The sequence below is a fragment of the Phaseolus vulgaris genome, chromosome 2, assembly GCF_000499845.2.
Source record: "Phaseolus vulgaris cultivar G19833 chromosome 2, P. vulgaris v2.0, whole genome shotgun sequence".
Lineage (NCBI taxonomy): Eukaryota > Viridiplantae > Streptophyta > Magnoliopsida > Fabales > Fabaceae > Phaseolus > Phaseolus vulgaris.
Window position 1 is genome coordinate 44,661,189 of NC_023758.2, and position 21,021 is coordinate 44,682,209.

Below are 21,021 nucleotides of genomic sequence, written 5' to 3' on the forward strand. Positions count from 1 at the left end.
CCATCAAACTAGACTAAAGAATTAAACTAAAAGTTTAATTTTTTGGAGCAGCATCTAAAAACTTGCTAAAATTAGAGTCATTGTAAAGCAAGTTATAACTTTTTGTGGCACTTGCCTATGACTGTAGTGAAGTGGGATTGTGACACGTGTAATGTGGAAAGTGGTGGTGGCTTATAAAGATGGTTGACGTGGCAGTCAACGTTTGTAGGCACAATGATAGATGGTGTTACTGTTGAGAGTGGAAGAAATGAAGGTGAATGTGTGGGGTGTTGGATAATAAGAGAACAATCAACAACAACCAAAGTTGTACTTGTTTTCATTCAAATCCAAATGCTCACGTTTTCATTTCTTTTTTTAGGAAATAATATAGGTATAATTTCAATAATAACCAAATGCAAGAAATAAAGCCATTACATCTTTTTTTATTTCATTTTTCTGCTTGAAAGTTAAGTAAATACGTTTAAATTAAAATCTGAAGAAAAAAATAGTTTTACAAATGAAAAGAACAAAATATACTTTCTTTTCCAAAGAAGCTAATCAAAATGACTTTTAAAAATAAGTTGAGTTGTACTTTAGTGCTTTTATCTTTCTCATCATGTGGGACAAAGATACAGAACTTTTAGTTAAAGAGAAGTCTTAAATTGGAAATATCGAATAATTTACACTTCTTATTTTAAAATTATTTTTAAATAAAAAAACAACTAAATTTAAATATGTTTTAAGTATCCTCTATTCTCTTATGGTCCCAGAATGAATTCTATTCCCCGCGTTTAATGTTTTGTTACCTTCTGCATCAATGCATATCAATAACAAAAGAAAGAAAATTAAGTGGTTTAAAAGTTCTGTGAAATGGATAGAATATTGCTTTTATTTAATTTTGATTAATCTCTTAATATTAGATGATTAAGATGATGACACGTGTATGGTATTAATAAGATATTTTCATAATTAAAATAATAATGAGATTAATCTATTATGTAGAGATCATTAAAACGAGTTTTTTTCAACACACGGTTCTCTATACATACTCAATTGAAACAATAAAAAAAAGTCGAATTTCTGCTAACAAATCGAAGAGTGAATGAAAATGAGAACGAAATAAATGAATAAGTCTAAATTATTGGTTGTGAAACTTATTTAATTTTATTATATTAAAATAAATTTAAAATTTATTTTTTAATTTAATATTAAAAATAGAGTTTATCACGAAAAATTATTAGATTAACCAAATCATTTAATAGTCATAAATATGTATTCTCACATATAAATTTGAATCACATGTAAATTGTTACGGTTAAATTATTTGTTAGAGTAAAGTTAAAATGTCGAAAACCTGTATTAATTATTTAATTACTATTAGGAAAAAAGCTATATCATTTTCTTAATCAGAAAAAAAGGTATATGATTAGTTTTCTTAGAAACAAATCTATATGATTAACGACAATTGGTACGAGCCAAAGCAAATGAATCTTCTCAGTTACGATTTATAGAAATTATTGAATGGCTTTTTTACTTTGTGTATCCCATGCAAAGCACTAAAGAAAGTAAAAATGAAGTTGACAATAGGAGAGATTGAGATTGATGTTAGTGCAATTAAGAAAGTAGAGTTAATGGGTAAAGATTCGATAAGGTCCAAATGAGTAAATATCTATTGTGAAGCACCCACTTGGAAACACAACATTATCCACATATATTTAATTAAGATTGTTGAGGGTGAAATCACATGCACTCCTCAAACCCCAAAGCAATGGAATAAGAGAGATTATTAGGAGCCACTAAAGAATAATATACATGAGTAGTAGTAAGTGTTTTTGTTGTTGTTGTTAATTTGGTGATTTAGACCACTTGAGTGGCACCACTAGACACCATTCCATGGTGTGTGGTATCATCTTTGTAGATGGTAAGTTTTTCTCCATCGCCCCAGAGTGCATAAGCCTCTTCCCCATGAACTGCATCATCCCCAATGAGAAGCTCTTCCTCTGACATTCTAAGTGGAACTAAGAAGTTAATAAGCACACAAATAATTGAAGTGGCCACAAGGTTCCACCCAATGATGAACAGAGCTCCTACAATTTGCTTAAGAATCTGGATTCCTCCAGGGCCTCCATAGATTCCTCCTTTGGAATTGGTGACAGGAAGAAAGAGTGTGCTTAGATGTGGCTCAGCAAATAGGCCAGTGAGTATTCCTCCAAGGAGGCCAGCCACAGCATGAGTGTGGAACACAGCAAGAGTGTCATCAACCATTTGAAATATTTTCAACTTTTTTCCCAGCACCATCATGCTGAACCATGGGATACTTCCTGAAAGCACTCCCATCACTATGGCAGCCCATCCTTGAACCACACCTATTCATAATATCAAATCGTTAATTATGTGTTTATACTTCACATTTCGTTAAACTATTCACTTTATTCATGTTAAGTAATGACATATTTGATAACTCTGTGTAAGATTAAGTAATGACTTAGTAAAAGAAATTAAGTAATGATATATTTGATAACTCTGTGTAAGATTGACAATTGAAAAAAAAAATATTAAAATAAATTAATTTTAAGATTTTATTAATTAAATTACAATTATAAATGATTATCTTTTAGTATATAATTTTCAAAATAATATTTTTTCAAAATTTAATATTTATAATCTAGAACAATTCATCGTTAATTTTCAATATATCAATACTATTATAAGATTAGTTGATAAAAAAGATCTAACTATTTTAAGTTTAAGTTTACAAAATTGTAAGTTTGACATAGTAGTTACTTTAATATATATATATATATATATATATATAAAATAATAAGAACAAAATAATAAAAACTCATGCATAAAACATATGTTTTGAAAGGCATTACATAAGTACATCTTTGCAAAAATTAAGGGAGATATAAAAAATTCTAAGTGACGTTTTTTTAAAACATCAAATTATTCTATCGAATTTTTTATATTCAGTTTACAATTATTTTTATACTTTTTATTAAATAATATAATTTATATTTTAATTAAATATCTTATTTTAATGTTTAATTATTAAAGGAAGTTGTAATATGGTTGTTTTTTCAAAAGAGTGTCAGAAATAATTGTGAAATTAATAGTTACCATCCCTTATAAAAAGATAGGATTTTAACTTTTCACGTGTGACTTTTAAATGCAAGTAATAACATCAGTGTGTATTCAACTTTAAGTTTTGATTGACGAATAAGAAATTATATTAGTATTTTATATGAACCTAGTTTTGATACAATGAAAGGCATGCTGAAGTGTTTCATTATAATAATAACTTTTGCAATAACATATAATTGAGTTATTAACTATAAAATTAATTTTTATTTTGAGATGTCAGCTTATTATATATAAAATTTTATAGAAATATTTGATAACCTAAGTACTTTGATATTTTCAGAGTCAAATTTTCTTCTAGCAACTATTTATATTATTATTTTAATAGTTTTTTTATATATTTTGTTACAAATTTTGTCATTATTATATATTTTTTATTAAAACTGTCACATCAATAATTATATAAGCGGGTGCCAAAATATATTTTCTAACCCAAGTCCTTAGCATTTTCAGTAGTATAATCCCGCTAATGTCGAATGTTTCATGCTTCCATATTTTTTTCTCATTAATGCGTGAAAAGCAACAAAATAGGAAGAAGGGGATGACAATGAATTAAAAGCATTTTAAAAAGTTTAAATCATTTCTTAATTCCTGAGTTATTTGATAATTTTAAATAAACTGATAAATTATTTTTGTAATTAGATTCTCTAGAAGACTTGTGAAATAATTCTTAGATTAGTTTACCTGCAATAGTGCTATTACTTGTTTATTAAGCATATTATTGGAATCCCAAAGTCAATAGTTAGGAATCTAAGCTGGTTTGATACTCAAAAAAAAATTTAAATTATAGAATGGTGATTTCTTGATTATTATTATACTAATTGGAATTACGTTAAGGATGCTTTCTATATGGCGCGTTGAAGGACCATACACTCAATGGAAATTAATATCAGGATCTTATAAATAAACAATTATTTATGTTTGAGAAAAAGACTTACCTCGTATAGGTTGAAAAATAAATTTAAAAATGTGACGTACCAGCTCCGGGAGTGATGCAAACAAGGCCTGTTATCATGCCCTGAACGGCTCCAATAACTGAGGGCTTTTTGAAGAAAATAACGTCCAACCAGGTCCATACGAGGAGGCTGGTGGCGGCGCAAACGTTGGTGTTCAGCACCGCTATCGATGAGTCCGTGTTCGCCGCGTAGGGATCTCCTCCGTTGAAACCCGCCCATCCCAACCATAGCAGCCCCGCACCTGCCAACATCAGTAACACATTGTTTGGCGGGAACCTCTCTCTGTCCCTCTTCGATCTTGGCCCCACCTGTTCCATTTTCATTTTATTATTGCATTCTTTTTGTTGCCTTTCAGTTTCATGTTTCGATCATTACCATTCACCAAGCCAAACTTCACGTTTGAATCAAATCAAATACATATATATTAATTACAGAACCCCACCATTATAAATGTTAACAAATTTTATTAGAAAGCGAGAGATTGAGAATATATAAAAAAAAAAATGTTTTATTATGTTGTAGATCCACGTCGATTAGAGATGAGAACATTTCATTGTATATAAATGAGTGTAAACTTCAACCTCATCAGTTGGTTTTATAGGGTTGAGTTAGACTTAAAGTTCACTTTGTAATATATCAAAAATTTAATTTTTTTTAATAAGAACCATATTTTACATCAGTTAAGTCATCTAACTGATGTAATAACCTACCAGAACGATCCAGCCACAGGTTCCTCACAAAACTGGTTACCCACTCTTCATGAAAAAAGAATCAATTTTTTTTAATAAAAATCAGGTATTACATCGGTTAGATGACTTAACTGATGTAAAAATCATATATTACATTGGTTAGATGACTTAATCGATGTAATAACCCTACCAGAACTGGTTATCCGGTCACATGTTCTTCACATATACTGACACGTGTGTTTGTAACTTTATGACACATTTTCTTTTTATGAAAAAAAAAATCAATTTTTTTCAATATTTATCATATATTAGATCAGTTAAATGATTTAACCTATGTAATATGAGTCAGACTTAAAAAAAGTAAAAAAAATACAAAACTAAAACTAATGAGTTGATGCAATGGAGTTAATGATATGCATGCATGCGCATGAGAGAAATGTAAGAAGTGAACTAACCCAATACGCTGCAGTGAAGCCAGCAATCCCAGAAGAGAGATGAATGACGTAACCGCCGGAGTAGTCGATGACGCCCCAGTGGAACAAGAAGCCTCCGCCCCACAAGCTGAAGGCGCCGATGGTGTAAGAGAAAGTGAGCCAGAGCGGCACGAACATCATCCAGGCCTTGAAGTTCATCCGAGCCAGAACGGAGCCAGCCAAGATCACAAGAGCAATGGCCGCGAACACGCACTGGAACCAGACCATAGTAGCCATGGGGTAAAAGGGTTCGATCTCCGCCGTCTCCAACTCGCCGTTACTGAAGTAGTGCGGCGTGGCGGGGAGGCCCGCCTGCTTTATGAGAAACCTCTGGCCCAGCGCCGGCCCAGCCTTGCCCCAAAACGGCAGCAGCTTCTCCCCGAAGGACATCTTGTAGGCCCAGGTGACCCAGCAGATGACAACCGCCGCAAAAGCGTAGAGAGCCATGAAGGCAGAGTTGACGGCCCATTTCTTTTTGACGATGCTTCCGTAGAGAATGACGAGGCCCGGCATGCTTTGGATCCCCACCAGCGTGGCTGACACCATTTGCCATGCGTTGTCTCCTTTGTTCAACCAATCCGGCACCGCCAGGCTTGTCCATGCTTCGTATGCTACTGCCGACGCATTCACCGGAGGACTTCCCATCTCCACCACCGCTTTATTTCTCAATGCCACTTTTTCATTTCTTATTTATCTCTGCCCAAACTTATATACTGTGGGACTCATTTTCTCATCATGAATCTATTTTTTATTATAATATTTTAAATACTATACTTATGTGTGTATTATTTAAGAAAAATAAAATTCTGGTCCCAAGAATATTGAAGAATATACCAATGGTGAGAGAAAAAGTTGACAATTGGAGGGATACGTTGCTGGCAACGGTGCAGGTTGTCGTATTAGCCACCTTGGCGTGAAGATGTTTGGTTGAGACAAATAAAATGTAAAAGATGAGTGCAAGAATATACTGTTGAAAATAAAATAAGATAAAAGGATATTTGTGTTATTATTGTAATGCAAGATAAATAAAAACTTAAAATCATTATGAAAACTACATAATCACTTAGTGAATAATATATTTTAAATCAAACATTTATTAGACAACAACAAGTTAGAAAAGACCAAGCATTAAACCAAAATAGCCTTTATCATGAGGTTTTGGCATACCCGTTTTCGTGCGTCTTTTCTGAAACGGTTCATTGTATTTATATATTTATATATCGTGTAATTACTTTTTTATTATTTATTTAGTTTAGTGTCATTGTTTATAAAATGTTAGAATTAAGTTTCTCACCAGTAATCATTATTAATCTAATTTACAGATAAATCATTAATAAATAAACATTAACCATTTTCATTTGCGTATAACATAATTTATAATTAAAGTATGGTGACAATTTATAAAATTAAGAACGTGAATTTTAGATAACACTAGATCACTTGATATAGAGAATATAACTCTATTTTATAAAAATGGTTTAGTTGAACTAGATATCTTTTAAGGAAATTTAAAATCTATTATGAATATTAGAAAAGATGTTGAATCTCAAAAGAAAGACGGTAAATTTGAAACTCTTTTACAATAGTATGTACTATATTAATAAAGGATCAAATAAATAAGTAATATGATTCAAAAAGATTTTTTTTTTTATGATTTTAATCATCAAGATTTATTTATTTATTTTGACAAAATTTCTCACAGTGCTTCCTTCTTTCTTTCTTTTTTTTCTTTCTAGAATATCTTCGATTCCGTAGATAAGGCAGTGGGAAGCTGTAATAAAATTTCTAGAATTTTTTAATTAGTTTTTTACATACATTAATCATGTTGAGTTCGAAATTAGAATAAGTCAACGGGGCTTCCTTCTTAAATCAGGAATGATTAAGAAAAAAATAACATGTTATATTATTGACCAGAATTGTTTATTTTCTGTTACGTTTTTTTTATACAGTGCATTAGCGTGATTTTAAAAATCAATGACTACATATTAACAGTATATATAAAATAGTTTTGCATTAAGAAAATTAAGTTAATAATTATAAATATATCATATATATAATAGTTGGTAATAGATGATTGAATAAAATTATTTTACACTATCAATCCACATATATATATATATATAGTATCTTTTCTGTAGTTAAAATATGGATATATAAATATATACTAACGAGAAAGAAAATATAGATTGAAATTTGAAAATACTAAATATCTAGGTGGCAGTAAAAGATTATTGTAGAATATTTTAGATCTTCCTTGGAAAATGAAGTGGAATCCCATTACGTATGTTCCAGGTTATTCCACCCTTTCAAACATGAATATTCCTAAGCTCTAAACAAACCCGAAGACAATAAATAAATAAAAATAAACTCATAACCACATGTGATGTTAGTTTAATTACCAAAATCTCAGCAGCAAATAACGCTGCCAGCTACCCTGGATCAAGGTTTACCATTTTTTTTTCTTTATTTGTTAAAATCATGAATCAGCCATGTTAATCCATAATTTGGGGAAGCTATTGTTAAAAAAATGTATGTAAATGCCATTCTTTGATGCTATAATAAATCAACTCCAATATAATTTATGGAATTAAGTTTGAAACCCACTATTAAAATTTTCCTAACCTAATTCACAAGACAAAATTATCACATAAATAAGTTCAAATTGTACCTTACAATCTTTTGTTTTTCTAATTCGCGACCACCTTATTATCTCAATTATTATTTATTAAAAAATACTATCTCAACATTTTTTTTAAGAAATAGAAATTAACTTAAATAAAAAAAATAAAACAATTGTGGCTGCTGGGATTCGAGCCCAGGTCTCCACGGCCACAACGTGGAATTCTTACCACTAAACTACAGCCACATGATGTGATGACTTAGTGTTGTTTAATTAAATAATTAATTCTGTCTTGTTATTTCTATTTAATATAGGGTTCACTTTCCTCAGAATTTAGATATTTTTGTTCAGCATCTTCTTTTAAAATACTTCAATATTTTTAAAAAATTAATTAATTAATTAATGTACAGGAACATGCTTTGTTTTGTATAGATTTATTGATCCAAGTATTAAAATTATTGTTATATTACATCTGATCACTTCTAAATAAAAAACGTACTTCAACGTGTACTAATAAGTTCCTTGTATATTAAGCATGTGTTTATAAACTTAGGTCAAATTTTAAAAATACAGAAAAACATATATAATAAAATATCACCATTGCCAAATAAGTAGAGAAAAGAAAAGAAAAAAGTGTTCTTACAAGTTATGTAAAATTAAAAGATACAAACAAAAAGTTAATAGCCTTATCTGGTAAACTTTTAAACAATAAAACTTAAGTTAAGTAAATGTTTAGATGACTTAATAAATTGTTCAGTCTTTTATATAATAATTATACTATTTTATTTGCAAGTTTATTATAAAATTAATTTGTTAACTTAGAGAAACTTTAAAAATACAAATATAAACTGATACATATTTAAGAAAAATTAATCATTATTAGACAATGGTAACTTGAGCATACCATGAAAGAAAAATTATGTTCAGAAACGAGTTCATTATCAATAATGGGAATTTAATTATACTGAATAAAAATTTGAAAACTTAACTTAAAAAATTTTAAATCGAAAGTCATGCTTTTAATGTATATTATTAAGAATGTAAATCCTAAAAATTATATGATTGGAAAGAATTTGTGGTATAACTGTTTTAAGTCATAAATAATACAATTATCAGTGCAAACATTTTTAACATTTTCATTTAAGTATGAATGATCATATACAATGAAACAAGTAACTTCTGTAATAATTATTTTAAAATTTACTTAAAAGTAATCTTTATTTTTTTAATCAACCTCATACTTAAAGCCCATCACTTCAAATTGAGTAGTTTAACTTAATGAGTCAAAAATGTTAAATATATAATTAGTTGAGTGATTTCAATATAATTAATTATAAAAGAATATCCTTTAAATTATAAATATCATAAAGACAGAACAATCTATTCAGTGCTTAAATTTATTATGTTTTCTCATTATCAATTACACAATTATATGGAATTACCAAAAAATACAAAATACATTTCCATTGTTGGTTGGATTAGATGCAATTGCATAGCTTCAGTTCTAATGACATAGCTGCCAATTACACAATTTAAGATTATCTACTCTAAAACATAGGATTTACTTAAAAAAATTGAAGTGATATATATACTACCAATAATACACTAAATATTTGAAAGTTGAAACTACAATGATCCATATACATTGATTAGCTTCCTCAACCTACTAATCACCAGAACAGTGAAATATTCTTCATTTTAAAAAAATTGATTAGAAGTAAAAAGACAGGCTGGTGTGGAAGGAACCAACCAAATCATTGGTGGAATACAGGAGGAACAAAAAAAGGAAGGAAGCATGGCCATAGAATAGAACCATTTTAAATTTTTAGATGATGCTACTGAAGCTTTCATTTCACTTAGAAGGAATATGAAAAATATAGATGCTGTATCTTTGAACAATGGAAGGATTGCACAGGAAAAATCTACCTCCACCTGTCACTTGAAATGGTCTTGCCGTACAACTGTAATCAAATTAAAGGGTGGTGATGATGCATCCTCCTCTTTCTGTTTCCAGGGTTCGCCGTTGCCTTGGATGTACCATGACACTTTTGGAGACAACGGTGTATATAAATCTGTATATGGAGAAAATTCAGAAAATCTATGTCTGTTGGAAAACAGCATTTGTTACCTCATTTTTAAAGATTTTGGTATGAACAAAGGCTACAGTATTATTCCAGTGTGCAGTTCATAAAATTCTTCGGTGAATTTAAGAGAAATGTCCATATTTTCTAGGGTGTTTCTGGGCCCTAACATTTGTTTCAGGATATGATATGATTGTAGTATGTGATTTATCTTTGGTGCTCTTTGATATCAACTTCAAAAGGAATTTCTACACTTCAAACGCAATGAAACTCAGCTGCTTAGTTGTATTTTTGAGCCAATTTAACCCACTGTTCTCTAATTGTTTTTCTTCTAGGGAAGATTTCCCACCCTCTCCCTACTTGTACTCTCCCTTCCCTCTTTCTAATAATGCATTCTTCATTTATCCTTCAACCAGAAAAAGAAATGCATTTCCCTAAGCTATGTAAAACCTACAGAAACACTCCCCTCCTTTATAGTTTAAGATATCAATTGATCTCTATCATTCTTAATTTCTTCGTATAGATGACATCATCCTTAAGCATTTTCCATTCGCTGAATCCCTTCCATGCAAATATTTGTCGAGTACGTAGAAGTGTAAATATAATCAATTCTTCTCTGCTATCTAAATTTCAATTCAGTTTTAGCCTATAACGTAATAACTCTATATTACAGGTCCAGTAAAGATGGAAACCCTTTATTGCAACATATACTGAAGAGTTTTTATCATCAAAGTCCTCCACCATAAAGTGCACGAGGTATTACCTGTAAGGATTGGAGAATCTGGCTCTTTTGTACTGTGCAAAATAGTCGTTCCAGATAAAATAGTGATTAAACCACATAGCTCTGACACAATACTGCTTATACTTTGACCAGAATAGTCCTAAAACAAGAGGCAGGATTATAAAAAATACTTGAACCATGAAATGTCTCCTTCCACATGCAAACTTAAAAGTTTGTTTCTGAAAAGTACCAACCTTAAACATAATTGCACTGGCCAATATTGTAAAAGCTGTGAACAATGCATAATAGATCGGAGAAACAACTGCTGTGTTAAAATTATCCAAAGCCTGAAACCACGAAAGAGTTGAAAATATTAAAAAGACAGGATTGAAGAATAAATAACAAGGAATGATGACAAAAAAAGGAACAGAACTCAAAATGCGAGTGGTAGTCTTCAGCTCAAGCATCACATGGACGTTATTTGGACAAGGGATTTACATCTCAAACTTCTAAATTACTTCACATCCTTCAAACAACTATCAAAAGTTGGATAAAAGATTTAATTTAGGGAAAAAAAATCAATGGACTTACGGAGTTGAAAGAATTTCAAGGAAACACAATACAAGAATGATTATGGTTAGTGAATCAAACAAAAAGAAAGTGGACACTAAGCCAAGAAAAGTATGACCACAAAGCCTACAACCTAAAATAATTCCTCATACTAAAATAATCAGATGATACACGTGATAGGAAGCAACATGAGCAAGATCTTTTCTTCTAAAGGAAAGATAAAAATCTAATTTCATTTCGTTTTGGACGTCAAAATTTTATTGAAATACTCAATAGAAAAATTAAAAAATGAATAAGCAGTGTGGGCATATGCACAGTATTAACCACAGTATTACTCAAAGCTAATCTCAAGTTCTTAACTTTAGTTAATGAAAAACAATTCTGCCCCCAATTGAAAATTACCTGAACCATGGTTATTGGAATTGTATGATTCAATACAATTTAGCAAGTCATTCATATCATGTAATAAACCATAAATGGTTTTCAAACATGCAAGGCATGCATGAAATGGTTTTATTATGTATCACTGATAAAATTCACACAATTTAATCTGTTAATCTTCTCTCTTTTTTCATTTTTCACTTTTCTTTCGTCAATTTTCTTCAAGGAAATTGAAAAGTAAAATAAGCTTGTTGAAGAAAAGAAATTGAAGGAGCACTAAAAGGTATATCCTATTTGATGATTTCATTAATGTGTTTTTTTCTGAAAAAGGACTTCACAGAGTCACTCACTCACTCTATGCATCCTATTTAGTTGGCTGGTCCCTCTACTTTCATTCTATAAAACAAAGGCTTACTTAGGCTAACTATTGCTTATCTTATGTTCTAAGCTCTGACCGATGGCATGTGATTGTGATTTTGTTTTGTTTTATTGTTAAGCTGTTTATGTCATTTCCTAGTTCAATATCAACACATACCATTCATAAGATATATTAGGAGCTATTTTTTTCATCGTGCCCCCAAATTATATGATTCAAAGAGTTATTTATTAGTTATGACAAAATATTAACTTGACAATTCATGATTTGAATCACTACTAGATAACCTTGACCTGCACTACAGTCACATATACGCAATAATTGATTACAAACCAAACTATTTATTTGCACATTGAAATACGCAAGTTACAATACTGACTGCGAAGCTGGGAAAATGAGGAAGAACAATAAGAAAGTAGACGGCAAATTTTGATAGGTTTTCTACATTTAGTAATTATATTACAACAATCAAAATTACAAGTCTAGCTAGAGATCAACTAAGTGGTGGGATGATCAGGTTCAAAGATTGCATTACGAAAAATGCATTGTCACTTTCAAACCAGTCAATTAGTAGAAAAAAGTTGAATATAAAAATATAAGGTAAGATTGCAACAATAGGATAGAAGATGATAACTGAAGCTCACTTTTGAAACAGCCGTGATACTTGTCTTAGATTTCAACAAAATCTTGGTTAGATTAGAGGATAACAACGTACAAATATGTAGAAAAATGCATTATGGCAAAGAAAATATTAAAATTAATATTTTTATAATCAAGATTTATAATTAGTCTGCATACATGAATGTGCTTATCCTCTCGTAACGAAGGCAACTAAGAGGATATTAAACACCAATACAAAATTCACATAGTTAATTTTCAGCAATCACAGTCTCACCACAGCCAGAATAAAAAAATGATAAATGTCTACTGTTATTATCCTGTATTATGTCAAAGAAACACAAACAGACTAACTTATTTTTAACTGATATTGCTCTTCAATAGGATATGATATACGTCTAAAGCATAGAGAATAAAACAACAGAATGCACCACAGTATTTGAAAGTAAGCACACACATTTTTAACAGTTAATTAATGTCACAAGTTCATAACGAAAAAATATGATCTTACAAAAAAAATAACACTAACCATATTAAGATAATTTAGTTGGACCATGACGCAGGTGAGAAGAACCATTACAAAAATCCATGTCTGGAAGTAGAAAGCCTGGTTTGAACCTTCTATTGTAAGTTTTATCGCAATGCCAATTGCTTTTACACTCATGACCTGATAAATAAGATTTTTATGACAAATATCAAACAAATGGTGGTCTATAGTATACAAATCAGTCAACAATTATAACATGCAGAAATTTCCAAAATGATAAATATCACATAAGTATTAACAACTGAAGAGCTTAACCGAGCTTAACCCAGTAAGTCACTTACAGTCAAGGACCCAATTATCGAGCATATTCCAATATAAACAAAAATATTAGTCTGGCCATAGCGGGGAGCACAATACAAAACCAAGAACAATGTCACTGCAATTGCAGACGCCGTATACGAGAGGAATGCTGATGCCAAAATAGAAAGCAATAATCAGGAAAAACTCATTAACTATTGAACAAAACTTAGATACAGGTGCTTTTACTATTATTCTCCAATCACAATTATAATTTCTCCTTGGTAATTTCACAATCTTCATAATAATTTATGAAGCTCATGGGTTACCAATGTAAAAAAAAACTCCAACTCTGATTGGAAACCACCACAAAAAATACTTATACTGAATCTAAGTTTTGTCCTTAGGCATTTCATAATGGAAAGTCAGTGAAACCTTGACAGAATACCAGGTTGAGTGGCCAATTCCCATATTTCTTGCACAGAAGTAAGAGACTTCTCATCAGGCGCATGGAGCACTACAACAGTGGATCCCACAATGCATAGAAGACACCCCAACACGTCCATTTTCTGCAGCTTCTCCTTCAAGAGAAAATGAGCTAAGACGGCACTGTCCATATATCCATACAAAGTCTTAGCTCTGTAATAACAATAAAGTTAAAATATTCATAGGTTCCTGTTGTTGTCTCCATTTTAAGTTTTAGTTCTTACACCATAAAATTGTTAGTTCTAGTCTATAGGCATGCATGATTTTCTAAGTCTTGGTCCCTCTTCCCAAGACTAAAGAAAATTTTCTGGCACTGATGAATAAGAAAGGATTAAAACTTACAGCTTTATCATGTATAGGTACTAAAACTTATAGTTTCCTCCCACAAGGACTAAAACTTAAAATGGAGTACAGGCACCAAAATGAATAGTCGAACCCAATAACATCGCTACTAATAATAATAACAACAACAACAACAACAAATCTTACCTCACAATTATACTCAAAGCACCGAGCGGAGTAACAAGCACAGCCGGGGCATAAATGTAAGCTACAAAATTAGCTATCTCTCCGACAATCACTGCAAAAAGTTTTGAATTAATTGCAGTAAAAAAAATCGGGAAATCATTCCGACCCACGAGAGAAAACGTTGCGTACTGGTAATCATGCCGACCCACCAGAGGGGTTGAAGCAAGTACCCATAGCCACCAACGCCTGCAAATTACAACGCAATACAAGACGACGTACGAGACATTATTCTCCAGAAGAGAAAAAAAAAGGAATTTTTTTATCAGAAAAAGGGGTTGGAAGGGAGAGAGCAGAGACTTGCACGTGGGCCATCGGCACTGGCGAGTTGGAGACCCTTTTTCTTGATGATGAAGCTGGAGCCAATGAAAGCGCTGGAAACGACGGCCAACAGAAACCCCGTGAAATTGGTCGAGGTCATCGACGATGATGTCGTTGTTTTTGCGTTACCTTGGACGAGGAAAACGAGGTGGTTGAATTATCCTGAAAAGACAACCCTAGAAGACAATCCAGCAAGTAACAGAAACGCTTCCCTTTGTTTTGTTTGTTTTAAATGATTGGTTTTTTCAATTAAATTCCGGCGCTCTTCTCTGTCCGGTGGATGGAAGGAATGATTCGAGAGTGGTGGAATTGAACGGCCTTGGTCATATCTGTGGACAAGTCGTTGGTACTTTCTTGGCCTCTCCATGTGTTTCCACTCTTTAGTACTTCAAATAAATGCTTCTTTTTTAAACATTTCTTTTTAAACCAACACAGTACCAACAAGTTTATCATCTTGGTCTCACTCAACCAACTTCCTCAAATTCAAAATATTGCTTCCCAAATTAATTATTCATATAATTATTAAAAATACTCCATTTAATATATTCATTTAAAAAAAACTACAAAAATGAGTCTGGCTAGATTACAAAAATTGTAATCTAAATTCAACATTTTACTCCACTAAATAAACTTTACTATAAATTATATTAAATAAATACTATTTATTCATTAAATATCTACATCAAGTGTCTTTTCTAAAGGAAATTCTTAACATTCTTTCAAAATAAAATAAAATACATTTATTATCTCCTATTAGTTTTGTGTTTGGATTGAATAGTGAATTTAGGGAAAGAGAAAATAGTAAATTTGTGAGGATGTGTGATGTATGCGTCTGTTTGGATTAAGAGATGATATAATAAATTTGTGAATATGATTTATTAAAACTTATGAGTGATATGATAATTGAAAAAGAATTTAAAAATTATTCTAAACGTATAAAATGTAAGTTTATCAATTTAACTTTGTTATTAAAAATATTTAAATAATAAATTATGATATATTTTGTTTTGTAGATTTTAGTTAATAAAATATTTTTAATATATAATATCTATAATTACTTGTATTTTTTAATAAAAAAATAATAAAAAATAATTTTATATTAAATTGAAATAAATTTATTAAATATATTAAAATTTATAAAAATAATTTTTATTATTTTATACAATTATATACATTTTGTTGATATTATTATTATTTTATTTTATTATTTTTATTATTTATAATTATATGTTGTTATTAATAGTATAATTAGATATTTTTAAAATTATTAAATAAATTTATTTAATATTTAATTTTGTATATTGTTTACACTATTTATATAATCATGTTTTGAAAATTAATGGTCAGGTTATTTACGTAAAATCCAATAATCTTACCTATAATAATCTCAATCTCTTCTTTTGTTTAAAGAATAAAAAAAAATGTTATTAACCACTCATCATCCATTCTAAGTCAACATACACAAATCTTCCATCATGTCTTCACTCGCAACAAAGCAATTCAACATTCCAATAATTATTCATTAAAGTGTTCTGAACTTCCTAATTTCATAAATGCATTAATATAACTATCCATATTCAACTTCAATTAAATTATTAAACCTAACTAACTTGTTACTAATAATCTATAAAAAAAATAGTTTTCCTTACCTTAATTCTTATATTTTTCTAAAGATTGTTCCACACACAAACAAAAACGTCTTACCAATAACGTAAACTAGCAGATAATATAATTGATTTATATCTCAAATGAAAACATATACCTACATCGTGCAAATCATATTAAAAAAGAACTTCGAGAAATGAGAGAAAAAAAATACTCTAAAATAAAATTTGATTGAATAATGAGATAATTTTAATATTTTTTGTCTTCTACAAGTCGTTAAAAAAATAAAAAAAATGAAGTTAGAATTTAAAAGAGAATTAAACATAACTTAAAATTTTAACTTTTATTATTTTTTTCAAAATTATTTATACTAAATATCAAAACTGAATTAAAAAAAAACGTTGGAATTTGTATATCAATTTATTTTATTAGAAAAGGAGATCCCTTTTGTCAACATATTTAAGTTTTGAAATACATATTTTATAATAACTTTTTATTTAAATTTAATTGTTTAATTGTGTTTGTTAAATGGACAAAAATATCCATTACCCTGATATTCTAACATAGAGTAAAATGTCAAAAAGTTATAACCCTTTTGAAACACAGATTATGTTATTAGTCAAATTTGTTAGGCAAATTGTTTGTTTTACGCCTCTACCTATTAATACCATAGATAAAAAAAAAAGGACCAACACGATAGTGATGTATAAATTTATAGATGTATTAATATATCTTTATCTAAAATAGAATTGGTTCTACTTGTTTAATTATATCAGTACAATGTAAATAATTTAACTATACAAAACTTGTTTTGATTTTAATATATTTTTAAATATTCGTACAGAGAATAAAATAATGATGTTTTGTGTAACACTTTTAAAGGCAAAAAAACAAATTAAAAATAACAAAAAGACAGTTTAGCAATTAAAAATCAAAACTGAGGTAGACGTTTATTTTAGCTGTGTTTAAAATATTTTAGCGTTGAAAGAATAAATAAAGTGATCATAAAAGAAAATATTTGGATTAAAAAATAACTTTATTCTCGCATGATGGGAAAACACGCATTTGAATTTCTCGTTCAGAGTCGTTAGTAGTAGAATAAATTCAAAGTTTTGATTTGACTTTTATTTTTAATTTCACAATCATATAACAAGAAAAATAAAGGTTTTAATTTGATCGATGCACAACTTTTTTTTCCAAATAAATTATACTCATTTTTTTTTCCATTACTGTCTCAGCCTATTTGACTTCGAATGTATTTGAAATAAGGCTACTTGCACCTAATACTTACAAAGGAATTAATTAATTATTTTACTATTAACATTTTGGATATTTATGTTTACAATATAAATAATATATTTTTGGATATGTTTGTCTAGAATTGATAAGTAATTTTCGAATATTATCATTTATAATTTTATTAAGACATCCAAAATGATTTTCGAATGTCAAGATTTGGAAGTCCTTTTTTATTTTTCGAATATAATATCAGTATCTTACAATAAATGTTTCTGGATATATAAAAATTGAAAGCAAATAAAAAAATATATAGAAATTAGATGATTTTTTAAGTTGTTTGCTATAAGATAAAAGAAAAAATATTACTACAAAAATCACTTAAATATCTAAAACTAATAAAAAAAAATTAAGATGTAATAAATTAAATAAAAAATTAACAATTCTTTAACTAATTGAGGGGGAAAACATCCATGACAATTATTTTTATATTTTAGCTAAAATAAATTATTTTTATCTTTTAACAATTTTTTGTGCATATATATATATATATATATATATATATATATATCTTTTTAATAAACAAATCCTTTTGTAGAATCAATAACAACTAAGTGATAGAGTATATAAAATAGGAAACATTATTACTAACTATTAGTTAACATAAGTTTAGTGACGTGTAACTCTTTGGTTTAGAAATTAAATTATGATGATGCTCAGTATAATAACAATGGAGATGAAATATTCTCATTGCAGACTCAAGAATCCTATAAACTAAAAAATAACTTTCTTTTATACTCAAACTTAACAATTAAGTAATGTATTAGTAATTAATAGTTAATTGGTGTTTTTAATCAAATAGAACATTTAATGATTGTCATCTTCAAGTCTTTAATGATTTGAGCGACAACCATTCACCAAGTAAGAACATTTAAATGTCCGACTTTAAGTAGGGTTAATCATTACATAAAAAATATTGTCTGTTTTGGAGTTTGAACGGTTTTCTCCTTCAAAAATTTATTGGAGGGTTAAGGGAACCATGCGTATTTAAATTGTCATTGATCTCGACTCATAAGCAAACAACTTGAGACTATTAGATATATCAAAACAAATCCTCTAATAAAGGACTAATGGAAGAAAAGTTTTTCAAATGAAATAAAATTAAAAATAAGTAAAGAGAATATAAATTTTGTAGAACATTCCCATACTCGAAACATCTTCATACTCAATTTAAAAGTTGTGTATTATTCATATACATACACGTGTCTAGTCAATGTAAAGTAAAAAAGAAATAAGTTCAAAAAATACCTACATAGATGTGTTAATTTATCTTATTAATTATTGTACGCTCTCTATTAGGGATAAAAAAAAACTTGTCCGGATAATTATTCTTCAAATTTATCTCAATTTTAATAAAAAAGTATCTATAGACTAATATATGCACATTTTTTTATATTTAAAAAAATAAAGATGAAATTTAACTTTAAATATGAAATGAAGATAGTCAAACGAGTTCATGTGACTTATTCTCGTTCCTACTTTATATCTTTACTTTTTTTTTTTTTACATTTGTCAATAATTTGTTTTTGAATAATATTTTTCCATGGGTGTATGTGAATCCAAGATCTCACGAGGACAAATTTTGACCAGATTTGGAAATACTGCTTCATTCTTCAATTTGACACACACATTGGACATCATTATGAGATCCTCAAACTAAACAAATGTGTACTTTTCTTTATATATTTTATTAATTTGCCTATTTCTATTTAACGTGACTCTCTATTTACACTTATGCACGTGTGTTTTAAGTTTAGATAAAACTAATGATTCTTGGCTTCCTAAAGAAACACGTTTGTTTTTGTTTGCCAAACTTGTTTCCCTCCTTTCAGCACTCATTGCTTGACTCGTCTTCTACATTTTCATCTTTCCCCACTTTCAAGCATCAAATTTTAAAATGGTATATTCATAATAGAGAAATTAAAATAAGAACGGAAAGAACTAAAACTCAATAACTTTGATTCCATTTGTTGGCTCTAGACAATAATCAATATAAAATGTATTTTTAAAAAGTATAATTTTTTTTCTTTTTCAACCGTTTTTTCTAATGTTGTTGTGGAAAAAAGAAGAAAGATGGTGAAATGAAAGTGGAAAATATTGAAAGAAAAAGTTGTTTAGAGAGGGGAATAAGTCAATTGTTCCCACAAGATGAGGATGAGGGGGAACGTGCAATGGAGGTTTTCTTTTATCAGTATCCATTTGTCAGATCCACAAAGCCATAGCTTTTTGGTTTTTCCCATGTTTTTAGTTTATGCTCTGCTTCTTTGACCCGTAAGGACTTTTATGCTCTCGTACAACAAAAGTTTCTATTTTTCTCCACTTCATCTCTCAATATTGCTTCATAAATCCGTCTCTTAAAATTCTATATGAATTTTTTTATTCAATTATATCTAAAATATCCATTTCTTACATATATCTCACATTTTTTTCTTTTCATAATATATAATATAAGTCAGTTTAATAAGTTGGTTTAATAAGATTAAATTAAGTTTATTTTTTGACATAGTATCAGAATCATTTTGAATCTATCATAGCAATTATTTGTTAGGCTTATAAGACTATCTGCTATCAAACCATTATTAGATCACCTATAATATATAATTTTATGCACGAGTTGGTAGCCTTAACGTGAGAGATGTGTTGAAAATTTCATATCAATTAAATTAAGACATTTCACAGTGAGTGCAAACAGTACGTTATAAACCAAATTTTAAAAGGTTAAATTAAGTTTAAAATTCAAATAATCAAAATACAAATAATAATAAATTGTTATTACTAGTCACTGTGCTTACTTTTAGATTTGCATTTAATGGTTGTAAACTAAAACTCAAATGCACTCAATGTGGTGAAATGATTTTTTAATTACTCTCCTTGTGAAACATGAAACAGTTTTATAAGTTTTGATTCTTAAAGCTGATAATAATGAGGCCAATAATTGATTCCAGACTTTATGCAAAAAAAGTTATTGGAGACTCTTTTCATCTTTATTGAAAAATATGAGTTTATAAATGTCAAAGTGATACATTCTTTCACTATGCTTAAACAAAATTAAATATATCGGATCATTATATCATACCATGTCATAATACTATTTTTCAAATATATTTCTGCATTAATTCTTTTAAAAAAACAAGCATTAAATATATTTTATATTTCTAAAATATTAAATGTACTTACTTTCTATTTAATATTTTTTATTCAGTAGTGTGTAGACTTGTAGAAAGTATGGCATTAGTCTCCCATATTTCATATCGCAGAAAATATTGTGTGAACGTAAAAACCAAATAGGTTCTTCTTAGTCTTCAACATGGTTGAACGAAAAAGTAATTATTTACCAATTTTCTAAATTTGTTAACATTTTCTAAAATTAGGAATTAAATTAAAAGTTGAAAAATATGA

At 28.9% G+C, this 21,021-nt stretch overlaps 2 protein-coding genes and 1 non-coding gene across 6 annotated transcripts; all 3 read right to left on the reverse strand.

Annotated features, from left to right (window-relative positions):
• Positions 1-1,626: 1,626 nt before the first annotated feature.
• On the reverse strand, positions 1,627-5,918 carry LOC137812527 (ammonium transporter 3 member 1-like). The gene is made up of 3 exons (XM_068614563.1): positions 5,221-5,918; positions 4,099-4,384; positions 1,627-2,345 (listed from the first exon to the last, which is right to left on the reverse strand). The coding sequence occupies exons 1-3, from the start codon at positions 5,881-5,883 to the stop codon at positions 1,837-1,839; spliced, it is 1,458 nt and encodes a 485-aa protein (XP_068470664.1). The 5' UTR covers positions 5,884-5,918; the 3' UTR covers positions 1,627-1,836.
• Positions 5,919-8,032: 2,114 nt separating this feature from the next.
• TRNAH-GUG (transfer RNA histidin (anticodon GUG)) lies at positions 8,033-8,104 on the reverse strand. The gene has a single exon. It is a non-coding gene; the product is annotated as a tRNA-His (tRNA).
• Positions 8,105-9,418: 1,314 nt separating this feature from the next.
• Positions 9,419-15,115, reverse strand: LOC137812528 (probable magnesium transporter NIPA6). Of its 4 annotated transcripts, none has more exons than XM_068614567.1 (9): positions 14,705-15,115; positions 14,533-14,589; positions 14,365-14,455; positions 13,838-13,998; positions 13,434-13,561; positions 13,135-13,272; positions 10,915-11,007; positions 10,703-10,820; positions 9,419-9,930 (listed from the first exon to the last, which is right to left on the reverse strand). In XM_068614567.1, exons 2-9 carry the CDS (start codon positions 14,540-14,542, stop codon positions 9,794-9,796), a joined length of 876 nt encoding a protein of 291 aa, XP_068470668.1. In that variant the 5' UTR covers positions 14,543-14,589; positions 14,705-15,115; the 3' UTR covers positions 9,419-9,793. The 4 variants fall into 4 exon arrangements, with proteins under 4 accessions (XP_068470668.1, XP_068470667.1, XP_068470666.1 ...); XM_068614566.1 differs by having other exon boundaries at positions 13,838-14,028; XM_068614565.1 differs by having other exon boundaries at positions 14,701-15,101.
• Positions 15,116-21,021: the final 5,906 nt, after the last annotated feature.